The 22318-nt window shown below is 53.6% G+C and overlaps 10 protein-coding genes across 10 annotated transcripts; 2 read left to right on the top strand and 8 right to left on the bottom strand.

Moving 5' to 3' along the window:
- Positions 1 to 655: 655 nt before the first annotated feature.
- On the bottom strand, positions 656 to 1342 carry LAESUDRAFT_723088 (uncharacterized protein). Its single transcript, XM_040908342.1, has 2 exons — positions 752 to 1342; positions 656 to 695 (listed from the first exon to the last, which is right to left on the bottom strand). The coding sequence occupies exon 1, from the start codon at positions 1336 to 1338 to the stop codon at positions 799 to 801; it is 540 nt and encodes a 179-aa protein (XP_040767089.1). The 5' UTR covers positions 1339 to 1342; the 3' UTR covers positions 656 to 695; positions 752 to 798.
- A 1042-nt stretch (positions 1343 to 2384) lies between these two features.
- LAESUDRAFT_549109 (uncharacterized protein) lies at positions 2385 to 3009 on the top strand. Its single transcript, XM_040902893.1, has 2 exons — positions 2385 to 2812; positions 2873 to 3009. The coding sequence occupies exon 1, from the start codon at positions 2482 to 2484 to the stop codon at positions 2806 to 2808; it is 327 nt and encodes a 108-aa protein (XP_040767088.1). The 5' UTR covers positions 2385 to 2481; the 3' UTR covers positions 2809 to 2812; positions 2873 to 3009.
- Positions 3010 to 3633: 624 nt separating this feature from the next.
- On the bottom strand, positions 3634 to 4676 carry LAESUDRAFT_647519 (glutathione S-transferase; the record flags this gene model as incomplete). The annotated part of the gene is made up of 7 exons (XM_040904057.1): positions 3634 to 3723; positions 3791 to 3842; positions 3898 to 4018; positions 4070 to 4120; positions 4175 to 4205; positions 4252 to 4489; positions 4576 to 4676. Coding segments are annotated over 7 exons (684 nt in total), but the record flags the coding sequence as incomplete, so codon positions are not given.
- A 446-nt stretch (positions 4677 to 5122) lies between these two features.
- On the bottom strand, positions 5123 to 7946 carry LAESUDRAFT_696093 (uncharacterized protein). Its single transcript, XM_040906256.1, has 2 exons — positions 7482 to 7946; positions 5123 to 7426 (listed from the first exon to the last, which is right to left on the bottom strand). Exons 1-2 carry the CDS (start codon positions 7745 to 7747, stop codon positions 5374 to 5376), a joined length of 2319 nt encoding a protein of 772 aa, XP_040767086.1. The 5' UTR covers positions 7748 to 7946; the 3' UTR covers positions 5123 to 5373.
- A 1289-nt stretch (positions 7947 to 9235) lies between these two features.
- LAESUDRAFT_723085 (uncharacterized protein) lies at positions 9236 to 11487 on the bottom strand. Its single transcript, XM_040908341.1, has 4 exons — positions 11465 to 11487; positions 11321 to 11413; positions 9630 to 11268; positions 9236 to 9580 (listed from the first exon to the last, which is right to left on the bottom strand). The coding sequence occupies exon 3, from the start codon at positions 11255 to 11257 to the stop codon at positions 9665 to 9667; it is 1593 nt and encodes a 530-aa protein (XP_040767085.1). The 5' UTR covers positions 11258 to 11268; positions 11321 to 11413; positions 11465 to 11487; the 3' UTR covers positions 9236 to 9580; positions 9630 to 9664.
- Positions 11488 to 12061: 574 nt separating this feature from the next.
- LAESUDRAFT_696091 (Cullin-domain-containing protein) lies at positions 12062 to 14872 on the bottom strand (the record flags this gene model as incomplete). Its single annotated transcript, XM_040906255.1, has 9 exons — positions 12062 to 12249; positions 12308 to 12410; positions 12465 to 12594; positions 12651 to 13112; positions 13168 to 13348; positions 13410 to 14288; positions 14338 to 14505; positions 14555 to 14634; positions 14683 to 14872. The coding sequence occupies 9 exons, from the start codon at positions 14870 to 14872 to the stop codon at positions 12172 to 12174; spliced, it is 2271 nt and encodes a 756-aa protein (XP_040767084.1). The 3' UTR covers positions 12062 to 12171.
- Positions 14873 to 15076: 204 nt separating this feature from the next.
- LAESUDRAFT_742138 (UbiE/COQ5 methyltransferase) lies at positions 15077 to 16164 on the bottom strand (the record flags this gene model as incomplete). Its single annotated transcript, XM_040911176.1, has 4 exons — positions 15077 to 15414; positions 15468 to 15678; positions 15728 to 16094; positions 16132 to 16164. 4 exons carry the CDS (start codon positions 16162 to 16164, stop codon positions 15177 to 15179), a joined length of 849 nt encoding a protein of 282 aa, XP_040767083.1. The 3' UTR covers positions 15077 to 15176.
- A 131-nt stretch (positions 16165 to 16295) lies between these two features.
- Positions 16296 to 17723, top strand: LAESUDRAFT_675238 (Fcf2-domain-containing protein). The gene is made up of 4 exons (XM_040905585.1): positions 16296 to 16615; positions 16669 to 16873; positions 16928 to 17110; positions 17171 to 17723. Exons 1-4 carry the CDS (start codon positions 16311 to 16313, stop codon positions 17387 to 17389), a joined length of 912 nt encoding a protein of 303 aa, XP_040767082.1. The 5' UTR covers positions 16296 to 16310; the 3' UTR covers positions 17390 to 17723.
- Positions 17724 to 17852: 129 nt separating this feature from the next.
- LAESUDRAFT_742136 (uncharacterized protein) lies at positions 17853 to 19705 on the bottom strand. Its single transcript, XM_040911175.1, has 4 exons — positions 19369 to 19705; positions 18873 to 19220; positions 18608 to 18814; positions 17853 to 18553 (listed from the first exon to the last, which is right to left on the bottom strand). Exons 1-4 carry the CDS (start codon positions 19579 to 19581, stop codon positions 17864 to 17866), a joined length of 1458 nt encoding a protein of 485 aa, XP_040767081.1. The 5' UTR covers positions 19582 to 19705; the 3' UTR covers positions 17853 to 17863.
- Positions 19706 to 20384: 679 nt separating this feature from the next.
- On the bottom strand, positions 20385 to 21090 carry LAESUDRAFT_548931 (uncharacterized protein). The gene is made up of 3 exons (XM_040902892.1): positions 20992 to 21090; positions 20629 to 20928; positions 20385 to 20561 (listed from the first exon to the last, which is right to left on the bottom strand). Exons 2-3 carry the CDS (start codon positions 20890 to 20892, stop codon positions 20484 to 20486), a joined length of 342 nt encoding a protein of 113 aa, XP_040767080.1. The 5' UTR covers positions 20893 to 20928; positions 20992 to 21090; the 3' UTR covers positions 20385 to 20483.
- Positions 21091 to 22318: the final 1228 nt, after the last annotated feature.

The raw sequence follows: 22318 nt of genomic DNA, 5'->3' as shown, positions 1-22318 counted from the left end.
TGTAAGCGCGCCTCCGTATTGCTATTTATGGATGCTCTACTGAACGCCCGCGCCATCAGTCGCACGTGGAGTTTTGATCGCATCTGGCAGGCAGAGGACACAATTCGGTTGCCTCCTTTGGCTGAAGCTCAAGGTTGTGCGCGAATGACCAGACTCGAGACGTGATGGTATTTCATTCTCATCAATACGTGGCTTCATCGAGTTCCGGCTAACAATGTATAAGAGCCAACGGGCGAGAAGGCGGATCACTGTCAGGACGCTGCACTGAGCTGAAAGGGAGGATATGTGACAATGTAATCCGGAACATTATATTGTCACATATCCGCCACTGCGGAGGCCAGTGTCACGCATATGAGTCGACTGAGCTCAGAGCATTTCACAAACTGTGTGGCTGGCAACACTTGATTTTACTGATGCACTTCGAGACTGGAGGGGGCATGCTCCTGGATGCATTTGAGAAGGCAGCTAACCAGACTCTGCTGGACACACTGAATACAGCAAGGCTTATGGAATCAGGCATCCGATCCGCAAGTGGCCGATTTTTTACCATGATGAAGCGGACAACCGCTCTGAGTCTGATGAGCCTGATAGCTCGCCGTGCAATGGGACGCAATGTGCATTTCCGGGACACAGCAAGTCGGTAGAAGGAGGCAGTAGAGAGATAAGTGAGACTGAGGCCGGCTTTTGTAGGCAATCTGTCGCGTTCATAAACAGCTCAGCATATGCAGCGGGGCGAAAGATGATCACGCACCAAGCCAGCATTTTCCGAGCCCGTCGTACCGCCAATCCTCTCACGCTCTACCAGAACTCCCTGCGTCTCCTCCTCGCGTCTCTTACGAGCGCCTTCCTCGGTCCCCACGTACTCCTTGCCTCATCATGCTCACTCTCCCTCTTCTCCGTCGCCGCCCTTCTAGCCTGCTTGCTCAGCGGCGCAACAAGCTTCACGAACATCGGCGAGCACCCAAACTCCTTAGCGAGCCGCCTACGCGTCCAATGCCCCGGGTCCGCCTTGCGCAGCTCCCTCAGCCTCGCGAGCTCCTCGTCCGAGAGCACCTTTGGCTGCTCCGGGCGGGGCTTTTGGAGCGCGGGGGGCATGAGCCCGTTCACCGATGAGGACGCGCTTCGCAGGAGCGGAGACGCGGGTGCGGTGGTGAAGGAGTGCGGTGAGGGCATGGTGGGCGGCGGGCGGTGGATGAAGGTCACGTCTTCCGCGACCTGTTGATACGCTGCATTCGGATTGTTGACCAGCGGGTCGGGAAAGCGAGATGGAGGCCTCCGGGGCAGGTATTTTTGCGCTCTAGGGAACACATTGAGGTTGCCTGGTAGTTTGAGTTTCATGCTGGCCCGCGCCTGGATAGTCAGATGCGAGCGAGCTTTGCAAGGTATAGCGCCCGGCGCTTCACGGCATTTGCCGAATCGGCAAAGAGCGAAAGGGATGATAAGCGCCGCACATTGCTCTTCCTGAACTTCGCTCAATTCCACAACAGTAACTTGAATCCCGAACGAATTGTCATGTTCTCACAGCTCTCATTCACACCTTCGTGCATGCAGTCGGTAAAGTTGGACAAGAAATACTCTTTTGAGATCCGTTCGCTCATGCAGTGTCGTCATTGAGCGCTCGAAGCTGAGAGCGCTCTCGGCGCCCTCAGGCGTATAACGTATGCCTTCTCTACTTCGCTACATGAATGTTGGCATCGTCGACCTATACGAATACAGACACTAAGACGCAAAATTTACCTAGACCCTACTTCTGTGCTCGGCGGCCTAGCCTGCCTGCCCATAGTTTATAACACTCGGTGAGGACATCAGTTCTACTGAATTACAATTCTTTCAATGGTCAACTGAAGGGCCTAGAGACCTCCCACATGACAGCGGCACGGCTCCCTGGCTCACAGGCGAACCCCGGAATAGGCTCTCGCCTTTCCAGAGTCAAAAGACGGTCCAGTCGACGGTTCTATGTGTCATGGCTACCTTCGCTGCATATGTCATCGCGTGCCCCTGGGTACGATAGCGGACAGAATTGGCTCGACAACTGCTCTCGCGATGCTGTCGCCATCTGTCTGCATAATCGCCGGCACTGGAGTGTCTTCACAGACTCTGCAGGCGACAGTCGCTTGGCGAGCAGCGGAGCACGCTGTTTGGCGTTGTCATGACCGTATTCCACGCCAACCACGCGCAGCGCTCAAGCTCAAGCTGAGCCTCAGTGGATCCAGACGCCGCCTCTCCGATTTCATGGAACGTAGCACGACCGGATGCATCGCGTTTCATTGTGCTCTCACACGATGACGTACAAAGCCCAGCCCAGCTGTTGGCTTTCGCTTCGAATATACTTCGCATTTCCTCTGGCATGATACCGCTCGGCACAGGTCACTGGGCATCTCGATCCCCGCACAGCGCTTCGACGAGCAGCACGGCATGCGAACAAATGTCCCGTTCTAGAGGCGGCGATGCCCCGAGGCCACATCCTCTCCATATCTTTAAATGGCCGCGCATATCTCAGACGGTAAACTCTCCCCCTTTCTCTTTCTTCCGTCATCCTCCGCCCCGCGCCCTACTACCCCCGCCGCCCCGCTCCTCGATCTGTTCCTCCTGATGTCGAACAAGCCAGACCAGGAGATCTACCCAACCGACATCAAGCATGCGCTCTTTTGTTATGCGGAGGAGATGTACCGATACACGCTGGAGTTGTGGACGGACATGTCGAGCCGGGTGGAGAGCGTGACAACGTCAGCAAGCCAGTCTCAGTCTCAGCCTGCTGTCGTTTCTGCGGCGCACGAGACATTGCGGACACGGCAACAAGATCACTAATTTGGTACGATGACGTCTTTCCTCTTAGCACTAATTTGCGCCTACTAATCGGTTCCGCACACAGCGACGATGCTTGACGTCGGCCTGAAACTACTACTTGTACGATTAATTCATTCTCCGTCCGTTCCCTTCGCCGTCCATTCATCGCTGTTTTATTCCGGTACGTGTGTCTTTGCGCTGCGCTTCTGATGTCCGCGTATGACGTATGATGTCGTCAGACTCCGGGCCATCGTGATGATCTCATGGGTACCCGACTTGCTTGCCACTGTACGCGGAGACGTTCACGTGTATCATACTGCTTCAGCTCTCTCGAATTATGTACATGGACTCTTAGGGACCTCTATACGGATGTCGTTCCACCGGGGCATCTGCGTTATCATTGCGTATCTCATCTCGGAGACGCCACACGGGGAGGCTGCACTGTTCGCATGACGTCGTTACCCCGGAGGCGTGTGCAGCGGACCCGCCGGTAAATGCGCACATCCGACTTGGCAATGCACTCAATCGGACCTATTCCCTCTGTAGACCGCGTTCTTGGACGTTTCACTTCGATCAGGGACATCTTCTACGCAGTTCGATCATGTACCGAAACGTGAAACCTTTGTAGCAGAATAAATAGTAAACGCTTGCTCGTGTTTGGGAACCACTCAGGGGTGGAGGCCGCATGGTGGAGTGGGCTTCTCTAGCGTGGTTTTGGACGTCGGAACGGAGTTTGCGGCGTGGCTGGAGGACACCACTCCATGATGATCTCAGTGTATGCAACACTTCTAATATTCCACATGTCGGATGTAATGCCATCTATGGGAAGGCCAACTCCTGCATCCGTTACCCACGATGTGAAATAAGAAGCAAGGATGATGGGACTGCCATTCCCGTTCTAACTGCAGGCCGTTCTGCGGTTCGCTCGATCCACGCCTAGACGATATAGTAGCCATTAGCATCCCCTTCCCCCAATAGAAGGTATCGTGCGAGTGCAATTGACGCGTGGCCACTCGTCAAGGGTCTCAATCCCGCAGTACCCGTAGTTTTTCACCCTGCGCTGGACGTAAACACGTATGAATATTTACGTCAAGCCATCGCATCACGAACCGAGGGAATGCGTTCATATCCGCGATGCTGTATTTGCCACGCTCTGGTCCTGCTAGCCAGTCGCGATTGGCCAGACGGATGTTCAGCACCCCGTACAGGCGTTTTGTCTCGTCGAGGTATCCTGTGGTTGCGATGAGTGTCGTGTCTAGCGGAGAGCTTTAGTTACACTTACGCTTCTTGGCGTACGGGATGTCTATAGGAGCGGATCGCAGAAAGTGATTCGCTAGGAGACGCGCTGAGTCAAAGCGCATCTCGCGCTTATGCTAGAAGATCTTACCTTGCCCTTGCATAGGCCCAATACCGCCATGCTATCAGCCTCACAACACCCTACACCGCCTTCACTCCCAAACCCACCGCGAAGAACATCCACTGCAGCATCTCGCTATAATCATTCGGGCTCGTCACAGGGTCGAACGAAAACTCGAGCTGCGTATCATAGTGCTGCTCAAGATACAGCAAGATCGCCGCGGTCTCGAACACGACGAAGCCCCCACGCTTCCGATCGACGAGCACGGGTATGCGCCCGTTCGGGTTCAGCTCGATGAACCAGGGCTCCTTCTGCATGTCCTGAGAGATGTCGATCTTGTACACGCTGCGGGAGACATCCGGATGTTCATGAATCATCCCCCCTCACCCCACCTGGAGTCCACGCGTGAGATGGATGCGGTGCGGACTCACTCGTACTCTATGCCATATACGGCCTTGAGCTCCTCCAACAATTTGGAGACTTTGCGCCCGTTCGGCGTCTGCGCGGTGTACAGCAGGAACGGCCTGCTCGTCGGCGCCGTGGACAGCCCGCGGTGCGACAATGCCCGCGTTATTGCGCTCAGACGAGGAATCGTACCGCCAACTTCTCTTGATGCGCGAGTCGTACAGAAAGCAAAAGACGGACACGCAGAGTTGTTATAATAATCCCCATCCGACGCTTGAGCTTGATGAAGGGATGATTAGACTAGCCTGGCGTCATTATTGATTAATGTGGCTGAGGGCCACCGCCCGCTCGTCGGTCATTATGGGCGTCTGCATTAATTGATCAGGCGGTGTTAAGCCACCAAAGTCGAAAGCAGGACCGTGCTCGGGCTGTGCGGCACAAACAGGCAAATCCAAATCTTGCATCAATATCTGAGTTTCATTTCACGGATACCATGCATATTGAGGATCGCTGTCTAACAAGAAACGGAACAGAGAGGGTTTCCTTGCCAATTGATACGTATTGATACATTGGAATGCGATACAAAACGATGAAAGAGAGAGAGAGAGATCAAAACCGACAGACGCAAGCCGACAAGAAGACGACGACAACGAACGAACGAAACCGCGGCAGCCAAACGACGCCAAGAAACAACCCAGCGCGTGGTACTTACTGTACGTACACCACCGACGCCCAAGCCCAAGACTGAGTCCACGATACCGCTCGTGAAGAAAGCCGACGCCAAACACTTTTCATACCTTCTTTCCAACCCACCGCACACACACCTACGCGTCGTCCTCCACAGGCGAACGCGATCGGCTCCCCGAGGGTGACATGACCGCACCTTCTCTCCGCAGCGTCCCCACCGCGCCCTCGGACCGCCCATCGCTGGACGCCGGCGAACCCTTGCCTTCTCGATACCACACCACCTCCGGCTGCGCTCTCCCGCCCGCCGGCTTTCTCGAGCCGCCCGCCTCCTCCGACGGATGCAAATGGCTACGAGACGACGACGCGCCCGCCGTCGAATGCACTACCTTCGGCGAGCGTGTGTCCTTCCCCGCGTACCCACCCGCGGGCGGCGGCGGGAACGCAGGACCCTGCAGATCGCGCGACGCCGACGTCGGCACTCCAAACGTCTTCCGCTGTGGCGCTGACACCGCTTCTGCGTGCGCGCCGACGGGCGAGCGCGGATCCATGCGGATCGCGGAGACAGACAGGCGCCGCCCGACATCGAACGGCACCGGGGACGCTGTTTCAGAGTTGGGGAAGCTGCGCGCGTCGTATTCAATGGGCGAGGGCGCCCGCCTGATGGACTCGAGACGTCGGAGGTGTGGGTCGACAGGCGGAAAGGTGTACGAATCCGGTGGGATCGGATGCGCGGGCGCGCCGTTGGCCTTGCCTTTGCCCTTTGCGCTTAGCGTGCTCGTGGCGGCGCTGTAACTCTGCGCAGGGGCAGCTGCTCTGCGAAAGGCGTATTCCAACTCTTCAATCCGTCGGTGGAGGACGTAGATGTCCTCTCTCATCGTTGCGGTCCGCTTCTCGACAGCCGTCTCAACGATATCATGCAGTTGCTCCTGTTGTCGTTGTAGAGAAATATTCAGCGCCTGAGCCTTTTGCACTTGTTCGTTCAGCCAGTGCTTTAGAGATTTCGCATCAACCAGCGCGTCGTAGAACATCGAGAAGGGTTCGAGAAAGGCGGATTTCTCGCCAGAGTACGCAGGGTGGTTCAGACCCGTCGGTGTCGGCGGCACGAGGCTCGAAGCAATAGGCACAGATGCATTCTGAGGAGACCGTTTATAGCTGCCGCCAATAGAAGGCTGCGCGAAATGGCTCGTCGTCGCAGTGCGCGGCATATTGCTCAACCTAGTGGGCGTAGGCGGCACCCGGCCAGACGTATGCCTTGGTGCGCTCCCGCTTATTTGCGGTATGCTCGGGATCGCCATGCTGGGATACCGTGCGGACGCACCCAGAGCCTGTTCAGCGCGGGGAATAGGAGGAGCACTCTGGATGACAGGCTGCAGATTCTCTGATTGGGGCCCGAGGGGGCTGATCACGATGTCCGCAGGCTTACCCTTCGCCCCGCCAAGCTGCCGCCCTGCGCGGCGGTGAGCGAAGCTGATGGGCGGTGCAGGCAGAGCATGCGCAGAGACAGCGGTGGTGTTGTGTACGAAGGGCGGATTCTCTCCTGGCGCAGGGGGTGGCGGCAGCGGCGGCTGGCTGCTCGCGATAAACGAATTAGGGCTCGTATGTCGTGTGTTGGATGGGCCTGAAGCGTTCTGAGACGCCGTGGAGGAGGAAGGAATGACAGAGCGACGGCGATCTAGAGAGTTCTGAGGGACATTTGGACTCCGGCGTCCTCCTCGCGGTAGGGCAGCAGTGAGCTTTGGTGTGATCTGCCGATCGTCGGGAGGAAGCAATGCGTTGACAATGTTCACGGTGGGAGGGGCGGTAGATACGATCGAGGCGGTGCTTCCCCGCCGCTGCTCGATGAGCTCCTTTTGTTTCTGCTTGACGGACAGCATGGAACGGACCTGTTCGAGCGCATTCGGGTCATCGCGCTGTATGGTGAGACCCATGACGACAGGAGAGATAGTGCTGATATTCTCGGATGCGGTGGTCTTGACATTAGTGTTGATTGGATGAGAAGTACCGCTTATTGTGACGCGCCGCCTCTTCAGGGGGGAAGACCGCGTATCTGGCTGGGACGGCGGAGGGTCGGGCTGGCTGCCTCCTGGCTGTTGCTCATGAGCCCCTGCGCGCTGCGTGCTGGTCGTTGTGGGCGCAGCGTCACGATCTGCTTCTTCTTCGCTGCGGGCCGTGCGAGGAGATCGACGCCCTCTATAGGCAGCGACAGAGTCAGAGAGGGGCACCACCGAGTCTATAGCGAACTCACTCTGAATCCGATCCGTCATGTCCTCTAATAGGAGAAGCAATATCTGCGTGCAATCGTTTCCTGCGCAGTTCCATGTTGTGCTGCGGTGAGACGCGTTCGTTAGGGGACTGCCGCCCACGATCGTGTTGCGCGTCAAGACGATGAAGCGGAGGCAGTGCGTTGCTGGACTGTGAGATTCGATGTAGAGAGGGCGAGCTGAACGCCTGGGCAAAGGAGGGCAGTGACTGGGCAGACTGAGTCGTCATAACGTCTCGCTTGGCGGGCATAACAATGTGGCAATGCTGTCACGACGCGCGGCGACAGTCAAGCACGAAGCAGAACTGTCAGAGGAGATGGCAGACGGCGACGGCGAGCATGAGCAGGGGTGGCGAGGACTGGCTGGCGAGCAGCAGCGGGCGGGAGAGCTTAAGGTGATGGGCGAACGCAGCCAGGCCTTGCAAAGCCAAATGCAAAAGTCGGATAGATTTGATCAACAAATATGGAATCCAACAGATAGGATGCCGTCAATTATACAAGGTTCGCTCCGTCCCCCCGCATCCAACTTCTCATTATTCGGCTCATGCCCGCAATCTTCCCCCGCTCAGCGCGCCCACGACACCGCTCTCAGCGAGCGCGATGGCCAGCAGCACAGGCCGGTGCACGGATGTCGCATTCGTGCGTGTACGTGATTGATACAGAACATGCAACAGCGTGCATCAAAGCTCGTCGCTATCCGACAGCGCGGGCCCTCGCGTGCTACGGGCTCCGGGCGAGAAACGCGTGCACTGAACGTAAGCTTCCAGTAATCCCATCGACGCTGGCGCCTCAGTCTCTCACTACTGCGTCCGAGCAGACAATTGAATATTTATAGGGATTGCTCTTCCCTCCCGGCACTCGCCAAACCGCAATGAGGAAAGGATGCTGTATCAGATTGACAGTACTGATCGTTGCGACGACCGCCGGGCTTGGACGACGCTGAGAACTGAGGCCTGAACGCTGTGACCGTCACCGGCTGGTGATGAGATTGAGTCGGCTATCCACTAGCCTAGAACGGCCCCCCGAAGTCCTGAGTCAAATGGTCGAAGTCGGTCGAGCGTGTATACACACGCTCGCGTCAGAGCCGCTCCCTCGATCCCACCGTGCCATAACCGGCCCTCCCATGAAACTATCCCTCCTTGGGCCGTCTTCAACTTCACCCGTCCTTCTATGGAAGCCCGGTATCTATCCCATGACGAATGCCCTCCTTCTCCACCGCCGGGACTTTGCGCTTTCACGAGGAGATAGCTCTGTGGCGGAATGGCATGTGAGCATTGCACAACGACGATAACACGGCTAACCCTGCGTCTGATCGTTGCACACGCATCGTGGCGGACGGTCGCAACCATCTCCCTATCGTCCGATCTGCCGGGCGCGACATACCTCCAAATGGCGCGCCTCGAGGGCACGACCATCATCCACCCTTGGGAGTGGCAACGCATCGTGCCGAATGCTGAGCTTGAGCCTGTTCAGAATTACTCGGAACGCGCATCTGGCCGTATCGATGGGAACCTTCCTCTTCGTTAGTCAACGGTTCTAGTCACGATCTCCACGCCATTACGGAATTCCGACGGCCGTGCCGACACTTTCCGGCTGATTCTTGCCCAATGGCTATCAAGCACGAGCCGATATCATGACGTTACAGCAATAAAGGAGCCTGACTGCCTGAGCATACCATTAATGGAGAGATAATTCATGATATAGAGAAGAAACATATCAGTCAACTGCACTCACTTTGCACCGCAAATCATCACCACAAGACGATCCACGCCTACTGAGCGTTGACCCTCTGTACTTACCCAGCTGAACGAGTGCTGTATCATGTTCCGTGCTGCCCGGCACCTTTGCTCTTGATTACACCGCCCGCGGGCCTGGACAGGCACGTTTGCACACACCAGCAGGCATAAAATGTCAGAAGCGGAACGCACATCTTGCACATCATCAATCAGGCACAATTACGGGAGCATCCTTGTCCTCAAGAACCGTTCATACACGCTAGCACACATGCTCGAGGACCACCTGCAGTAGGAATACAACAACCACCATATATGGGATACTAATTACCGAGAACGGACCGCGAGATACTGCTACATTATCAGTGCGTTCCTTGATGGCACAAAGGGACGGACGCACCAAGAATAAGGACAAGGACGGCGCGTTCAAGGCGGTCAAGATGGTGCCTTTCGCTTTTTACGTACGGAGAGCACGGTAACAGGCGGGGCCGCAGCACCACCTGAGGAACTCACGGCAGAATTACCAGACCGCACCTCAGATTTTTCGGGCAGCAAGGGGTTTCTTACGGCCACCGAGCCGTATATATACGAGTGGTACGTCTCGAGGGATGCAACAGGCTCGGGAAAGGGGTTCGGCGAGGTATCAGGGACATGCTGCCGCGCGCCCGTCCGCCGCGGCGGCGTCACCGGAACATCCAGCGTCACCCGAGACGGGCCCGGCTCGGGCGTGGACAAGCGATCAGCATGCCGGACGGTGATCATAGACGAGGTCGGCACCGGCGCGAGGTCTTCGCAGAGGCCCTTGATCGCTTCCTCGAGCGTCTCCGTCGCACGCACAGCACGCTCGGTTGAGGAGAAATCATGGTGGTTTAGGAGCGTCGCAACGACGCGCCGGACCATGCGTGGCGAAACCTGGCCCGGCTGCGGGGCGAGTGGGGAGGGGGCTGTGCCCGTGCTCGTGCTCGTGCTCGTGTTCGTGCGCGCAGGACGCTCGGTGGTTTTTGCGCGTGGAGAGAGCCCAACTGCAAAGAACGCGGTGACCACGCCGGATATGCATTCTTGACGGAAGGAGAGCCGTTCCCAAAATTCATCAGGAGTGACCTTGTTCACCTCTCCCAACTTTGCGTTGTCATCGTCGTCCGAGTCCGAGGCGTGACCCGCTGACGACCCGTGGCCTATCGTCTTTCGCCGCTTCTGCTTTGGCGAGCTCACTCCGCCTGCTTCTGTGATGTGGGCAATCTCGTCCATGAAACGTGACTTTGGGTCGTCCTCGAACGATGGGATGAAATGGCCAAGGTTGGTTCGGCCCTGGTCTTTCTTACTACTCGGAGGACACGGAAGAGGGATTTCAGTCTGGGAGTACGGGTGACCGTATGTCCAGACCAAATCGGTAGAATTGGTAATAGAGCTCATTGCGCCAGGTGACTTCAGAGACTGTATTGCTTCAAGCTCGCTGAGCCCGGGTAGCACATAGTAGAGTTTGATGTTCATACGTTCCTTTTCCCGCGCGGCCAGGTCTGTGGCCACGCCGGATAGCATGCGTTTCCACCACGCGCAGAGCTGTATGCCGCCCAGAGGCGTTTTGCCCGCGAAGCCCGCAGAGTTTGGGAAGAGGTACTGGCCCTGCGCCCGCGCGAAGAGCTGAACCCAGAAGTGCTCAGCGCGAATCGGCCTCGTCGTGGGGTCGCAGAAGTATTCGATGAAGCCGCGCACGAGAGAGCCGGTGGGAGAGGGTCTCGTAGCGTGGCCGGTGGAGTCGACCTTTGAAATATACAAGACCCCGCACGAAGTGGCGGGAACGTTGTAGAGAGACGCCTCGATGGCGGTGACTAGGACACGAGGCGAGTCTGGGGTGGTCTGCTCGGAGAGGAGTATAAGGATATCCTGAAGATACACCCTAGGACGAGGTTGTGCGTACGGAAACAGATCGGTACGCTTCCGAGACGAGGACACAAGGACATGAATGTGGAATTCACGCGTCCCAGGTAGCTCTGATAGGGACGCTAGCAGCTGATCTCGGAGGTTCATGGCTGTTTTTTCTAATAGCATGTAAGCTAAAGCATAGTGTAGACGAGTAGGGAGACATCGCACCTCAAGCTAAATAGCAGATGGATTGTGAAAGCGACCACTCCAGGCAATATCTGCCAACATAGATAGGTGCGACTATGAATCGTCTGATTGTCACTGCAGATTTGATGAGTGGCAGACGAACACTCTAGTCCAGAGTACGCTCACCATGAAATTGGATCGTAGACGCCACAGCGTCTGGTTGTGTCGCGGCGAGCGTCGCGGACACGTTGCTTTCTCAGCAGGGAGTATCCTAATTTGGCAAGTGTTGTATTGGATCTTGCCGGCGCCCCGTTCAAGTTGAACACTGAATAAACTCATGGCGCATATATACATGTCTGCTACTAATAATAACAGTAGAGTTAAAGCGCTCTCATGCTTCGACAGGCAGAAGGATGTAACGACATCGCCGTCGAGAGCGTTAGCGATTACCTTTTGTCAGAGATTCATCCTGCCGTTGGCGGTTCTTCAAGTTGAGGGCGAAAATTTGACTCAAGCTGGGCCGCCACCTTCAATGATCAGTCAATTCAACGCTCTCCTGTTGTACATCGGACAATAAGCTGATGGAACATATTAAGTGAAAGAATGGTGACTGAGATGCTATTTGCGCAAAGCGTCTTTGAATGCAGTTCACATACACTTATACTGCCACTGCAGAAGCGCTGATCCTCGGTACGTTGCCTAGGTGTTCGTGACTTGCCCATGAATACTGTTACCGCAAGCTATAGTTCATGTGCGACGTAATCGCAAAGACTCCGAACCATAGCATGAAGAACACATGAATGGGTGACAGTATATAATGCTACGATGTACAAATCTAGCGCGCAAGCTATTGAGACGAAGGAGATATGACAAAAAACGGCATTGGTAGGAAATCAGGCGACGTAAGCGAAGCTGTCCCTGGTGCCTTCAACCCGCTCAATGTACTCCTTCTCCAGCAAGTGATCGATGGCCTGGCAACGGGAGGCACCCTTAGCAACACATCCGCTCAAACATGGAGCCACCACATACCTTCTTGATATCGGGCAGCTTGGGCGTAAAGCGCTGCGAGATCTGCGAGATAACCTCCTGGATCAACAGCTGATTCTTCATGGTCTTCCGTGCCTTCATAATGCTAGATTGCGGCGTTAGACATGCAGCCACGGCAATGTCATATAAAGTTACTCACCGGACGATGGTGGCCTGAATGACGTATTTGCGGTCCTCATCGACGATCTTCTGCACCTCAGACGACTCCGCTTTCTGCTCCGCCTTGATGGGCGTGTTCAGATTGATACGAATTTTCTTAGACTTGAAGTCTGTGGGAGGAAAACATTAGTATCAATGTGCAAGGAACGATTCAGGAAGAACGCACTTGGGTTCAGATCATATTGGTCGGGTTCTTCGTTGACCAGAACTTTCGCCTTGACCAGCACCGCCAGCACCTGCTTCAGGTACTCTTTCGATATGGCTGTTGCGGCTACGAGTTCATCTAGCGAAAGGGTATCGTTCTTGTTGAACTGCAGAAGCACAGCCATTTGCCACGAGCTCGTCATGAGAATGTACTTCTGGTTCAGGTAGTTCGTCCGCAGCTCGTTCTTCGAGTAATTCCACAACCAAGTCAGCTTACGACCAGAATGTTTCTGCTGGTAGTACTTCGAAAAACGTTCGTAGGTAGGCAGAATGTCGGCGGGAATGATGAACTCGCTGTTAGTAGGATTAAGCGGCCAGAAATTGGTACCAAGGACCATGATGCTGAAGTTGAGGTCCATATCATCATGGTTCTGCTGCATGCGCTCCTTGAACTGATCCGTAAGATCCTTGCTAAGGCTCATGTCTGCGGAAGGGCCGACTAAGTATAGCGCCAATTCAATCAAAGAGACGCAACTAACCCGTGAACATGCGTTGCAACTTGTTAGTGTATTCGAAACCGCAAGCCTCCTTTAACTTGGAAATCATGCTTGCTTCCGCCTCGTCGGATGCAGAAACGCCATGTATCAGACGTTTGGATAGCTTCGTCGTGTAGTATGTCTGGAACACATCCTTGTCATCGATATACTTGAATAGGATCATCTATTGTACAAGTCGTCAATCGAGCGTTGATATGTATAGACGTTCTCCCAAAGACACTCACCACTTTATTAAGAGCACCTTCCAGGTCGTCGTCCTCCGCCATTTTGTTGTTTTTGCGCAACAGCGCATCCGCATGCTTCGCCAACAACTCTGGCGACTTCGTTGTCGAAGATCCGGTCGCGGCGTTGCGGTTGACGAACTCCCTGCACGCCTTGTCCAAGCTCGCCACGAATCCGGCCTCGCCACGGAAGCTCCGCGTGACCGTCTCAGAGTTCTTTTGGTGAACCTCGAGCAGCGCATCGACATACGCCTTGGGATCGATGTTATCAGCGGCACTGGCACCACCCTCTCCGACCAGCTTGGACACAGCAGCGAGACCGGATCGCTTGACATGCTCCTCGAACCGCTTACGCAGGGGCTCGAGGCCCTCTGGTATCCGCGCCAGAAGCGCATACATGCGCTGCAGATCCTCATCTTTGTCGTAATCGAGCAACTCCTGGAAGCTCTCCCACATGAGCTGAGAGTGCTCGCGGATAAGAACATGTTCGCATTTGCTGATGAGTGGCTTTCTGGTAATTGTATTGAGATAGCGTTCAACACGGTCCTCTTCCTCTCGCACACGCTCTTCTGCCTTCTTAAGATAGTCCGCGACGGAGTTCTCGGCGAGGAATGCCTCTGACTCTTGGCGATAGTACTTCTCGGTAGCTTCCAAAAATGGTGCCTCAAAATGCTCCTTGTAGACTTCGTATGACACCTTGTTGATATCGGCCTCGTCTAGACCTAGCGACACAAAGGAATCTACGACTTTCTTGACAAGACCCTGGTCAATGGTCTCGCCGTTTCGTTGTCGCTCGATTAGTCGCAAAATGGCGCCCGCAAGCTTCTGTTGCTTGCTTTGCACATGCAAGAAGAAGTTAGACTTCCACTGTACAAGAGCGAGCTAAGATACCTATAAGTCAGAGTTTGACAATGGAGGAATCGACGCTCACAGTGTACACTGGGTATACACCCCTTCTTCCCTCATCCCGCTCCCGCTTCACCCAGTGCCGGTTCAGATAGGTGAAAAGACGATTGATGTAGTTTGCTCCCGTCGTATAACGGTCCCATTCTGCTGCATAGTATCGCAGCAGCGCCTCATCCTGGAGGGCGTCAGATTCCTACCGGATTGTCTTAGTCATGATCTGTGGCAGTGATATATCCTCTCACCACCCGCAATGTCTTCAGATGATTGACGAAATAACGGATGAGATTGTTGTACAAATCGGATCCCATCAGATTAGCTCCATCTGCGGTTCGTCAACATGCACCTGCGCGATACGCGTAACGATACTCACTGCGGTGGCCCAAACCTGCTTGCTCTCCTGAGCCATGCATCTTGGACGAAGTACAATAGTTGTATGCCACCGTGTACAAGCTCATATACTTGGAGTACGATACTCCTGTCTGCAGCTTCGTCATGATATGGTCAACACCCTCCTCGAGGTACGCCCATGTTGTTGCCAAGTCCGAGTTGGCGGGCGGCATAGGATGTTGACCACCACTCGTGGACGCGCTCGCCATGTTTATACAGCAAGGAGGTATTCAGCACTGCGAGTGGAGATGGGTGACGGGGACGGAGGAGGAGGAGAACGCGTACGAGGCGTGGCGCTTGCTAACCACAGCAAAGGCCACTAAGGGCGTCACACCGTTACAAGGACGGTTGTCACTACTTAGGGCGGTAAGTGCACGCGAGCAAGAAAGCGCGAGGTGTTTTGATTAATTATTGGCCTGCTGCGGTCTAGTAGATCCTTTTACATGATGCAGACGAATAGCTACAGCGACGAGCGTATCACAACTTCACGCCCGTGTGGATAGCGGCGATGCCACCCCAGAGATCCCTCCATGCACCTCCCTTTCCCTCGTGCATGCCACCAATTGTGAGCCCAGCATCTTCGATCATCTTGGCGAACTCGGGTTGAGAAGGAAACTTGCGAATGGACTCGACAAGATATTGATACGATTCGCGATCGCCCGCGAGGATGGTTCCGAGCAGAGGAATGATCGAGAACGAATACTGGTCGTATACACTGAAGACGAGCGGGTGAGCTGCATATTTGTTTCAAGCACCTTATAAACATACGCGCTGAAAAGTGGGTTGTTCACTTTGCTGAACTCCAAGCACGCGAATGTGCCGCCTGGCTTGAGGACGCGGTACGCTTCCGTCAGGACATCCGGAACGGACGTGCAGTTACGAATACCAAAAGCAATAGTGTACAAATCATAGGTGTTCGCAGGAAACCTGTCTTCGGGCAGAGCCTGAGCGTTGGCTTCCTGAAAGGCAATCTGAGGTGCTATGACTATGAGCGCTATGAGGGATATGTCGAAAGATGAAGCGCATACTATTGTGATACATAGTCTTCTTGAAGCGCTTGTATCCCTTCTTCAGCATCTCACCGTTGATGTCGACAACATCTACAGCGGTCTCTCTATCCGCATAGCGCTCTCTGACGAAGTCCAGGATGCGCAAAGCAACGTCTCCCGTTCCACCCGCAACATCGATGCACTTTATGGGTCCCTTTGATCCGGGTTTCAGTAATGACACAAATTCGTCCTTCCAAAGACGATGGACCCCCAAGGACATAGCATCGTTCATGAGGTCATACGAGGACGCTACGGAGTCGAAGACATTCTTCACTAGAGATTCCTTATCCTCTTCCGGCACAGTTCTGAATCCAAAGTGCGTGGTACGGTGGGCCTCCTGAGAGGGCTGAGGAGTGGAAGAGGACGACTGCGTATAGTTACACCGCGAAAGCTTGAGAATGTGTGAGGGTCGACATGCTCTTCGGAACGGCTGTGAGAGCATTGTTCAAATGGGCAGTGATCGGGGGGATACACACAACGGGGTCGTGATCGCATTCAATGATGGACCCGAGTGCAATTAAAAGTAGAGCTGTGGCTGAGACTCCAACTAATCTCCTCCTCAATGTCCTCTGTTACCTCACACAAAGGCAAAAAGAAAGCCGTTTACGCTGATGACGATGATCATGAGAATACAAATGCTTCTGGCTCAGCACGGTCTACTTCTCCTGAAACACAATCGGAGTCAGATGTGAGCTCGGACAGCGACTCAGATTCTTCAGACGACGAGTCCGAAGAAGAAATCACTCAAGCATTCCTTGACTCGTTATTGCAAAAGGCGAAAGAAAATGCAAGAAGGAAACGACATCTTTCAATTCAAGACATGCTCGAAGAAGAGGAGATCCGGTTAGACATGCAAGGGGATGACAAGTGCGTAGCTCAACGAATTGATCTAATCTGCGCCATTGACGAGGTGCTTCTAGGCCACTACCCCTTCTCAAGTCAGAAAGCCTTCCTTCGCCTTACATTAAGCTGAATTCACGAAAAGGAGGTCCATCGGCCATTCGAGACCTGGACGCGGAGCGGGTAGAGAAAGCAGCATCTTCTCTCGATGAACCGGTACCGCCCACTCCCCCGCCAGAGTTGGATGCATCCGGAAAGAAACTTACGAAAAAGGAGAGGAAAGCGGTAAGTCATGCGCGAAACGCGAGCTTGATTGAAGCTGACCCGTCGCACATGTAGCTCAAAAACAAGACCGCTGGAGCTGCGTGGTTTGACCTTCCGGCTCCAGCTGAGGCAGACCTACCGCGGTTATATCGGGAAGTGGAGGCACTTAGGCTGCGCAACCAGCTGGACCCCAAGCGCTTCTACAAAAGAGATGAAGGCGAAGGAAAGGGCATCAAGGGCTTGCCCAAGCATTTTGCTGTACGTTGATAGTTCGCTGTGCGAGCACCATGTTTTCTTTACGCTAACATTTTACTTCAGATCGGCACTATCATACCGTCAAGTACGCCATTTGGCACTCCCAGTGCCGACAATCTCAGTAGGGCGCACAGGAAGCGCACGCTCGTGGAGGAGTTGGTTGACGATGCGGAGGCCAAAGGCTACGCCAAGAAGAAGTTCAAGGAACTGCAGAGCGTGCGTGGCGCCAGAGGAAGAGGCACTTTGGCTCAAAGGAAAGCACTGCGGAGACCGAAGTGGTAAAAGCACGGCAATGTAATCCTCTTATCTCGTATACTGCGTGTTTCCATACCTCCGGCCGGATGTCATTGCCAAAGCGCCTGTGGGACTGCATACGTGACGGATGGATAAAGACATCTGAAGCATTCCATATGGTGGCCTCCCTTCCGTCGAATATTTGTGTTACGGCATGGTTCCCGTGGCGCCTGTGCTTTGTTCTCTTGTGCACAACCAAGTTCACGGCTCACTGAATGGAGATCTCGCTGCGGTGTGAATTCTGTACAAGCCATATCGCTATTGTGATGTCCATCGGAGACGCAGCTAGGATCCGACGACGTTAGAGAAGGAAAGTTTCGTGGGCCATCCGCAGCCGTTGTCTTACTCATAACGCCAGATAATTGCGCCTTGCTGCCATGCGTTCACGCAAGCAGAACGGTACGAGTGTATGCACTGATATAGATTGTTTCAAGGAGAAATTCATGCATTTGAACAATTGTACTACTTCGAAGGCTTGGCATACCTATCTACAAGTCTCGATAACAATATATGAATCGGCGCCCTTGTCTCTGCGGTATACATGGTCTCTGAGTGCCCGTGGTTGGGATAAAACAGCACATCCAGCCCATCCTTTCGCCACTCCGAGACCGGTTCTGATTGCCCGGTGAGGTACCGCCACGTCTCGTTGGCGTCGAGGAGCAGGTCGTTGCCCCCGAGAACAACGCCCACACGCCGGCCAGCTAGGTCCTCTTTCCACAGAGCGCTGTCCGTGAAGAACAGACCGCGCCGACCTCCGCGAGCGATATCGGGGTCTTGGCACGCAAAATACCACAAAAAGAGCTCGGTCGCAGTACGTGGTGACCGGTAAAAGAAGTTATGGTTGACGTCAGGCTTGAAGATGAGCAGCGAGGCCGGGTCGATCACCATAGATGCAGCGACGCGCTGGGACAACGCAGCGTCGTGAAGGATATGCGCGGTGAGGAAGGTGCCGTAGGAGTGGCCGACGACGACAACGCTGGGGATGTCGTGATAGTCCAGGATACGCGTGAGTGCTTGGAGCATCTCTTCACGGTTGAGATGCGGACTGGTGATGCGCATGCTGATAGGCATATCTTCGATGGCAATGATACCGACGTCTGGGTTTGCAGCGACGATCTCGCACAACAACGGTAAGTAAGGCGTCAACCCCATCTGGACGGAATCAATATCAGAGGAATGCGTAAGGTTTGAACGCAATGCACGTACCCCAACACCATGAAGGAATAGAATGGGGAGCTTGGTCGCCGATCGGTGCGGTCGGTACCAATATCCCAACTTTGGATGTGCAGAACGTCGCGCGAAGGCTGTATATGGCCGGAGTGGGAAGCAACGCCACCACTGCTTCACTCGTAGGTGCGTGAAGCCATGCCACCACAGCACCAGGCAGGCTCTGAAGTCCAGAACGCCCGTCATCTGCATAGGTCATCAGGATCAACTCAGAACTCACAAAGAACAGGGGTGAACGGCTTACCAAATACAACAAGAGAGGACGATGCGTCATTCTGACTGTTTGGCGAGTAAATGCCTTACACTTCATGTCGTCATTCCGCCCATCTGGCAATTCATGTCCAATCACTTTCTCGACCTGGGCCACATATTCATCGAGCTCCTGTTTCCATTCTTCTTGCAAGCCGTTCAAGTCGGAATTGAAGAAGGCCCATAGTAGGAGCTCCTTCAGATTGCCCTTCTTAATCTTAGCGACCGGATCGTTGGCATAGAACCATCCTGTGGCTGTATCGGTCGTACAGAAGTACGGCAGAGACCTGGTGAAGAGCATCTGGCGCTCCTGCCGAGACGGTGGGAGCGGGAATTGAGCTTCCTATAAGTAAGGACGCCATCGTCAGTTAACCGAATTCCGTAACGGACAGCAAGAACAGTTCATGGCGGGCAGATTGGTCGTCGAAGGCGTTAATAGGGTATGACTATTCAGATTCACAGATAGATGTATGATCTTAATGTAGTCTTACCTTCTGCAGCAGGAAGCTTCTCGGAACATACACGCCGAAGAAGAAGAGTGTTTCAGCCAAGGTATACCATGCCAACCATGAGGAGCTGAACGCGCAGAGGAAGTAGTAAAAGACGATATACGCTACGCTCAGAGGCGTAATCAGGCGCAGGGCTAGGACTGCAGCACGCATTCGAATATAAGCGAAGTCAAGATGGCACGAGTGGGCTCCCATAGTGAGGGTACAAAGTCTTGAGTCTCTCGCCCCACAGGGATCGCACTTTTTAAGTCTTCTTTTTTTGCACCCGATGGAACGCCTATTGTTGAGTGCATCTCGCGAACGAGCGCGCCACTCTATGGGATTGCGAATACGGCAATGCTCCTAGCATAGACAGCAGCCGGCCAGTGACGATCGGCGATTGTCGTCTCCTGCTATCGCGATTTTCGCGGACGTGGAGCAGTATCCGGATGCAATGTTCGGATGAAGGAGCCTACCAGGGTCCTAGCACGATGAAGGAGGAACTGCATAACACCTGTCAAATTCGTCAACGGTGAATCTAGGCGCGTCTGGTGATGACCGGTTGACAGACCGGCTTTGCTCTTCGGGTGCCACCGCTTTCCATGAACCCCGGTGCTCAGAACGCATCACGAAGACACCGAGGCAAGCATTCTGCGGCTCCGAGTCGCCACTGTCCGGTTCTCAAAGCACTGTCAGCTGAGCGCTCTAGAAACTTCACGAAAAGTGGTGGGAAGCATATTCGAGGAGGACGCCCAAACACAGTCCGTACCCGGATGACATTGACAGTGTGTTTCATTTCAATGAATGGAGAGGAAAACAAATGTATTCGGATAAACCATCTCCACCAGCGCCGACCGGTCGCGATCGAGCGCCCATGGGCAATGCGCAGCCTTAGCAGCGCCACCGCATCCGATCGCTGAGTATATTAGTAGCGGCAATCGCTATACAGGAGCTGCCATAATTGCGGGCGTACCTGTGGGAAGAAAGGTCCTGAAAAGCTCAGATAGCATCGGCAAGCCTTGATCGAGTGCCAGCCCACTGACTTCATCGAGAAGGTGAACGATGCGAGTGCGCTATGCAGGCACTTACCAACTCTCTCAGTGACCGGCAACCGAACCTTACGGCCTCTCATCCACGAGATCATTACATTCAATTGCAGCAGAGGGTTGCGGATATACGAGCTTTCCGTTCAATCGCTGTATGAGAGGCCGGTGTGAGGCCGGTGTCAGTTGATGACCATATAATAAAGTACTTCGTACTGGCCCATCGACAAGAGTAAGTCCGTCCGACAATATGGGCGTGACAGAATATGAATGGGGATACTCGGAAAAAGCTCTCTTTGGCAATCTGTGCTGTTTCTTCTCTTCCAGGATTACGCATGCTGGGCCATTGCGTAAGTGCAAAGGAGACAATGGAGATTCGGGCATTTTGTCCGATACGATAAGCAATGAGCACGCAATACATTTTGCTGCATTGTAAGCACAGCGAAGACCAAACCGCGCTTCGGCATGAGAGTTTTATGGTCATTCTTCCACGCAGGAGAATTTCGACGAGTGCTGGTCACTGTCGCCGATTGATTAGCTAATCAATGCAGAAAGAAGAACATCATCCATCAAAAGGACCGACCTCATACCCTCCGAGCGAACATCCTCAAGCATTTAGCACGCTAAGTCTCGTTGCTGCTGTAGTGTCGTCACCGTCGCGACGATTTCAATATAACGACAAAAGAGGGTCGCAGCACGCATGTCTGAATGCTTGAAGACAAAAGCGAAGCTTCGTGCTGGTCGACTGACGTTGCATCCTATGCAGCGACATTAAATCGTCGGCATTGTGGCCTAGCACGCATGCCAGCGAAGACTGGATGAGACTGTTTGTCTACCGACTCGATCGATACAGCACATGCGGCCTGAGTTTTCCCTAGCGAGCCATCGTGATTCCGATGACCCGCAATGTGTATTAACTATTCGTATGCGCAGAGTTACAGACATACTCATTTCGAGCTGATTGGCATGCAGTATACCGTTATGCCAGCGCTTCGTCGCCCATTCCGCGTCAGCTTCTGGCAATGGAAGGGATACTTTGTACGTGCAGCGCGGGGCCTAAATTCGAATTTCAGACTTCAAAAGTAAGTTCTTACACTGTGCTGCGTCTATACAAATTATGAGTAAAAAGTTCAACGAAGACATACAAGCAACGCTTTGGAACCCGATCGAAATCTTTTGCATGAATGATCGCGGCTGTGAGTAAATCTTGACTCTTCATCTACACGGTAGTGGCGCGTCCTAACACCGGGGGCATGAGCCCATGATTCCACCGGGAACATTTTAGACACATTGTGATAAAAGTCACAATGTGATTATAATGTTACCAATGTAAACATTATGAAATTATTTGAATTGTTTTGAGTGCGATCATTGTGGAATAATTGTGATATTATTCAGAAAGACACTACAATGCGACAACAATTTTGCTCCAGCCAGCATTCACAGAACATGTTGGCATCATTTTGAATGGACCTTAAGTGTACATTACAAATGTGATTAAGGTGAGGTTACAATGAGTGCCAGATGTTTTCCATCATGTGCCGGCTGGGATCATCTTGAACGCATCAGGGATGTCCTAATCTGGTTAGCACATTACTATATATGGTAATACAATTTATACGATCACAATGAACCCAGTGGGAGCATCTTGACAACATCATGGCCCCTCAGGAATATCATTTAAAATGTTCCCTCGAGAAATGTTCAAGATATTTCTGCAATATTGCTTGAATGCTATCAGCAGCAACATTGGGGCCTGATTCGGGTATCATTATGAATGTTATCAAAATTGTCCCATAATGCTGATGCTTAAAACATTAAAAATGATTTCAAAATGTATACACCGAAAACATTGCGTGATTATTTAGACTGTTGTCACAATGTGTCTAAAATGTTCCCGGTGGAATCAT

This window comes from Laetiporus sulphureus (assembly GCF_001632365.1).
Source record: "Laetiporus sulphureus 93-53 unplaced genomic scaffold LAESUscaffold_8, whole genome shotgun sequence".
NCBI classification, from domain to species: Eukaryota; Fungi; Basidiomycota; class Agaricomycetes; order Polyporales; family Laetiporaceae; genus Laetiporus; species Laetiporus sulphureus.
This window is presented reverse-complemented; position numbering and strand designations above follow the sequence as displayed.